General features: G+C 34.8%; 1 protein-coding gene across 3 annotated transcripts; it reads right to left on the bottom strand.

The window, feature by feature from the left end:
• Nucleotides 1-1500: 1500 nt before the first annotated feature.
• IL22 (interleukin 22) lies at nt 1501-5798 on the bottom strand. Of its 3 annotated transcripts, none has more exons than XM_039342670.1 (5): nt 4837-5798; nt 4007-4072; nt 3451-3591; nt 2986-3051; nt 1501-1925 (listed from the first exon to the last, which is right to left on the bottom strand). In XM_039342670.1, the coding sequence occupies exons 1-5, from the start codon at nt 5029-5031 to the stop codon at nt 1809-1811; spliced, it is 585 nt and encodes a 194-aa protein (XP_039198604.1). In that variant the 5' UTR covers nt 5032-5798; the 3' UTR covers nt 1501-1808. The 3 variants fall into 3 exon arrangements, 2 of the variants coding, with proteins under 2 accessions (XP_039198604.1, XP_039198605.1); XM_039342671.1 differs by having other exon boundaries at nt 1855-1925; nt 2947-3051; XR_005556603.1 differs by having other exon boundaries at nt 1886-1925; nt 2986-3591.
• Between the last annotated feature and the right edge of the window lie 202 nt (nt 5799-6000).

Genomic DNA, 6000 nt, shown 5'->3' with positions numbered 1-6000 from the left:
TGTTTCAATTATTTGTTTCAATCCAGCTGAAGAGCTGAAAATCTGCATCTACTGCTGAGAGCCATTTCTAATCCATATTCTTTAGACTGAATTATTTGGAGGAAAAAGCAGCAAAATAACTTCAGAATTACTGGAAAACTACACGACTAACTATCACAAGCTGTGTCCTTCAGATTACATTAAGCTATTTAGAATTGCTTAGATTGTTAGAATATGCAAAATGTCTCTCCCACCCACCCTCAATAGTCATCAACTTATGACCAGAATTTCCATCGCTAAGCAAGGTGGTTTTTAAGTGAGTCGTGCCCAATTTTACGACTTTTTTGCTGCATGTGAAGAATGAAAAGACTGGAACAAAGAAAACAAAGTGGTCTAGACAGTGCTCTTAGTTTATCCCCCCTGTTTCAATAGCTGCCCCAAAGTAGAATTCTTTGGTCAAAGAAGATTAGAGAAGACTACTGTTATGTCTCAGGGGCTGCCACAGAGAAGAGGGAGTCAAGCTATTTTCCAAAGCGCCTGAAGGCAGGACAAGAAGCAATGGATGGAAACTAACCAAAGAGAGAAGCAACCTAGAACTAAGGAGAAACTTCCTGACAGAACAATTAATCAGTGGAACAACCTGCCTCCAGAAGCGGTGAATGCTCCAACACTGGAAGATTTTAAGAAGAAACTGGACAGCCATTTGTCCAAAATGGTATAGGATTACCTCCCTGAGCAGGGGGTTGGACTTGATGACCTCCAAGGTCCGTTCCAACTTTATTATTATTATTAACAATAGAGCTGGCTATTAGTTAATAACACAATTCCTATTCAATGAAAGCAAAAAGCTATTTGGCATTTCCTTCCCATCCCCACAGTCATTAGTCAATCAGGTACAATCAGTTTTTAAAAGCATGTCATCTCAGTAATAACCTCCCCCATGGTTTACTGCCAGCACCAAATGAGACTTGGAATGAAGGGTTGCAACGTGGAGTGATCCCAAGAGAGGGACTGGACAAAATAATGAAATGACTATTACAAGAAATTCTTTCTTCTCCTTTATCCCTGCCACCCACTGATAATATTCCAAAACCTAACGTCATATAGAACTCATAAAATGTAGTCAGTCGGGATATATTATACTGTTGACTTTTTATTGATAATTTTCAAATATTAAACAAATCTAATATTCATGTATTAAAAATATGTACATATGTGAACATATAGTTTCAAATGATACTTATTTTAATAACATAAATAAATCATATCAAAATGCATCATTACTATAAGAAAACAGTCACTAAACTTACACAATTACATCATATTATATTGCTTAAAATATAATACTTAAAAGTTACAAACTATATCCTAGAATATTCCTATAAATACATTATAAATTATATCAAAATATATCAAATATATCAAAATATAACAATAAATTATTAGCTATATGCAGTAGTAATACTCATTAAAATGCTATGGCAAATATATAGTGATTCTTTGAAGATAAGTACTGTTAGTAGATAAAATATTCTAAAAAAATTATTCAGATACTTAAATAAATAAAATTGTATGACTTATCAGGATGCTATCCAAAATTCCACTTTTATAATTTGGCAAATTGATACTTATTCAATTATAACTCCAAGGGAGCCATTAGTTGCATTGGACCTATCAGAAATCTCAGAAACTGCAGCATCCAAACATATTTATAATTTTTTTGTATCAGATGATCAAAGATTTCTGGAACTTGACCTTAACATTGACCTATAATATGTATTGCTTTTTCTCCAGTATATGAAAAACATATCATAATTTTGATGGTCCACTCAGTTCTTGTTGCCCTGGTGCCCGCTGCTTGCTTTCTTTGAAGTGCATGCATTCTCCAGATAGTCAAACAGCAAATCAAGTTCACCAACTACTTTGTTCATTCCATTCTCTCCCAACTGAAAAATCAAAGCAAAAGTATGGTCTTCAGCAGATCCAAGTATATATTGCTTTGCCTAGAATTTATTTGGTGATTGGAATTATTTTTATAAAAGGCTCTATCTAATCTAGTATGGCAAAATATTATTTGTTTGTTTTGATGTATAGAAGGTAGGGTTTTTTGTTTTGTTAGGTCTTTTGTTCTATAGGATCAGTAGTGTGATCCTATATGATGGAAGACATAAGAGATACGGTCAATTATCAAGCCTGTTCAGGGTAACCCTGGCCTTGCAGAATCTGTGACCACCTTTGTGAACTTCAGTGGTAAAGTTAAAATAATTCTGCTATCTCATATACATGACATCAAATAAAATGTAATTAAAATTATAAAAAGATTTGCAATTTTAAGATATCCTATGGTCAGACTAAGAAAGCATATGCTATATTAAATATATTTGGACTTCAAACTGTCATAATGCAATCCCATAGCTACTATAGATTTTGACCAGACTTAATAGATGTGAAAACATGAAAGATTCTTTAATCCATAAATTGGAGAGTTAATTCTCTGTTGAAAGAAGATCATAGCTCCTCCGACTGTTACCTGTAGTGCATGTTTACCTGCATCATGTAAAAAGAAAAACCTTCCCAATATATTGCAAAGAGAGAACTTGCACTGCCATCACCAAGATTATTGCTTTTTTGCTCTGATACTATTTGCCATCATAATGAAAATATGCAAAAGCAAATATGCAACAATTCAAAGTTTGGCAAAATAACATACTCAAATGAAAACTGAAAATCAGAATAGGAGATGTTGAAAACAACTGAAGAAATGGAGGATGAAGGAAGAAATACAAATAATGTGGATGCAACTATAAGATGCTACATGTCAACTTTACCCAATTTCAGTCTTGCACTGTCTTGATTTAACATGGTCTACCTTTTCTCCAATAATATATCCACATCCCCTGAAAGCTGGTCAGAACTATTCTAGACATTTAATTCAACCTTTCATAGTGACAAAAATAGGCAGCATACCTCCATTGCTCTCATCAATCTATTCTTAAATTAATGTACCTCTTCTAATTTGTCTTTCATTCTTTTCAAATGTCCTTCAATGTATGTTTTATCTTCCAGTGGTTTCTGAAAAGGAAAGAAAAAGATATAACAATGTGGTTTGTGTTGAACTTCAGAAATCTTGGATGTTTTGATTTGATGTTTCCTCTGTTAGTGCTGTCAGCACCAGAGCTATGGTATTAGATGTAGTTGAGATGTAGATGTAGATGTACTGTAGATAAACAGAGGCCAACTCTATTTGCAGTTTGAAACCATCCAAGAAAGAAAATTAGATATGAAGTGGAAGATATGAAGAAATTTGAGAAGAAGGGATAGAGAACAAATAAAAACCATTTGAAGTTTTTTCAAGACTGGTATTTTCTTTACATATGCTGAAATAGTCCTCCCACCATCATCTGAAATGAAATGGTCTGGATTCTGACAGGAGAGAGTATCTGCCCAATACACAATTCTTATGATGCTTACACAGTCACGCAGTTCCGCATTCAAATACACCAAAAAATATATTACTTCTTGGAGACTGGGATATTGGTTCTTCAGGTTATAGAGGACATGTGTGAGCACAGTATCTGTTACTCTTTTCATTAAGTAGCAACGTTCATTCCTCTGCAAAATAAACAGTCAAAAAATAGAGATTGGACTATGCAGGTATAAGCACCTATATACTGTACATAGAATGTGTTATGCTTATCCTGAGCAAAAACCACAAGGTACATACTAGCATCCAGTGGTCAGGATGTAAGTATGTAATTATTGGAATCATGTCACTATGTCTGTCTTAGCATTTTGACAGTTTGCTGCCATCTGCAGGAGTGGGTCACTGAAACCAAGATAGCTTTGATTCTGCGCCTGAAGACCCTTCCCTTTTTAAGTAGAGTTGCACATGTGATGCATATAAAAAAGGACTTTGATCTCATAGTTACAGCTTCTATCTCACTTTTGATAGATTTTGCTGCAGAAGCCTTAAGTTTATATCAATAAAATTTAAATTAATTAATGCATGTTTAAAATAGAGTCTCACCGTGATGTTGGTATATAGATGCTGTCCCACAAATCTGTTATCTGTGTCCTTATCATAAAGCCTTGCCTGATAAAAGAAACAGGAAAACTGTAGCACAGAAAATGAGCCTTTAACTTTGTGAAAGTCCTGTTTTCTAGCTACCAATTTACTGGAACTGCAATAGCTTTCTAATTTCACCAGGGAATTGTAGAAACCAAGAAAAAGGTAGAAATAAAAAAACACATTTTTATTTGAGCTAGCCATAGATTCTTACACTGCATTTTGAATTTTTTAAAAAATATATACAGCTGATTTCTGCATAACTTGGTAAGCAATATGCCATTACTGACAAACCATGGCAGAATCACAAATTGTGCTAAGCCAAAATCATACAAACCAATATGAAAACCTGTCAAAAAGAGTAAAACCCACCAAAATAGGAAATCTGAGGAATTTGCTGGTGAATTCTGACATGGAACTCACAATATATTGTAAATATTTAACAAATCTGAAATTTGCAAGGTTTATAGACAGAACATAACAGGAAATAAAATTATATGGCTGACAATATACAGAAAGCCAATAAGGAAATAGACATGTACCAAGCTGCTACCAGATTGCCCAGCAGAGATTTCTGGATATGTTCTACTGAGTTATGGCTTTTCCAAATTATACATACTATAAATGCAATTTGGAAAACCCTAACTCACCAGGACATATCCAGCTATCACAAAATAGTCTCTTTTCAGAAAGAAAAAAATGGCAGAAAAAATGGATGCAAACTAGAAAATACACAATAGAAAAGTCCAACAGCCAATACTCTGGCACTGAGCAAAGCCCTCTGGTTTTACCTGTTTGGCCACGCTATAGGTTAGGTTCTTGATGGTGATTCTCTGGAAGTGGTGTTGGCTGAGGCTGCAGGAGTTATTATTTAGAGTGCCTGTTTGCTTCAAGGGCAAAGGACTTGAAACAGTGAGGAGGAGGAAGTAATAACAGCAGAATACCCACAGAAGAGTGTATCTTATCCAATTCTTCCATGGATCCATAGTTCCAAAAGAATGGCAATCAGCCCTGGAAAGTGTCAGCTACAGCCTTGGACTTTTTAATAGACACAGAAAATTAGGATTATCCCAAAAAGATACATAAAATGAACAGTACTAGTCTAGTCATATCTATAAAACATGTAAGGCGTATACATTGGTACTTACTTGAACTTTTGGGATGTAATTTAAAACAGATGAAGGTACTCTTATATATATGTTTGTGTGCATATCCATTACTACTGTGCTCAGACAGTAGAGATGAGTTAAAATGACATCATCAGGTCTTGCACTTTCCACTTCCTGACAATTTATTAACCACAACATTAAAAAAAGCCACAAATACAGTAAATTACTTATGAAGTGTCCCAATTGATGATGCCGGGGGCAAAAAGGGGTTTTGTTACCTTGATATGTGCAAGTTAAGGTCAACCTAAATGTGATATCACAGTTTAAAAATGCAAATTACAGGCGGGAAAGACATTATATCTGGGTCAGGCCCACAGCAAAGGGTTAAAACCTCTCTTGTTTTTTTTCCCATCAAGATCATAGCCACAGGTCTGCTATTAGACCTTTTGAAAAGATAACTGACAAACTGTTGGAAATTCCAAATATCAGTGATTCAGTTCTGGTGGTTGCTAGAATTGCAGACAATATATCCTATAATATGGAAGAATCTCTCTCTAGAAATGAGACCGGCCTACATTTTGTTAGCTTTCTAAGAGGTACTAAAACCAGAATGACATCAATGGTGTTTGGACTGCTGCTGTTGTTGTGAGATATTGTGGAATATAGGTAGTCCTTGAATTAGGGCCACAATTGAGCCAAAAGTTTCCATTGCTAAGCAAGACAGTTGTTAAGTGAGTTGTGCCCCATTTTATAACCTTTTTGCCACATATATTAAATGAATCACAGAAGTTGTTAAGTGAATCATGCAGTCATTAAGCAAATCTGGCTTTCCCCATTGACTGTTTG

This window comes from Crotalus tigris, unplaced genomic scaffold, assembly GCF_016545835.1.
Source record: "Crotalus tigris isolate CLP2741 ecotype Arizona unplaced genomic scaffold, ASM1654583v1 scf7180000017801.1383879, whole genome shotgun sequence".
Taxonomy (NCBI): Eukaryota; Metazoa; Chordata; class Lepidosauria; order Squamata; family Viperidae; genus Crotalus; species Crotalus tigris.
The sequence above is the reverse complement of the archived record's forward strand: the minus strand, read 5'-3'. Positions and strand labels throughout refer to the sequence as shown.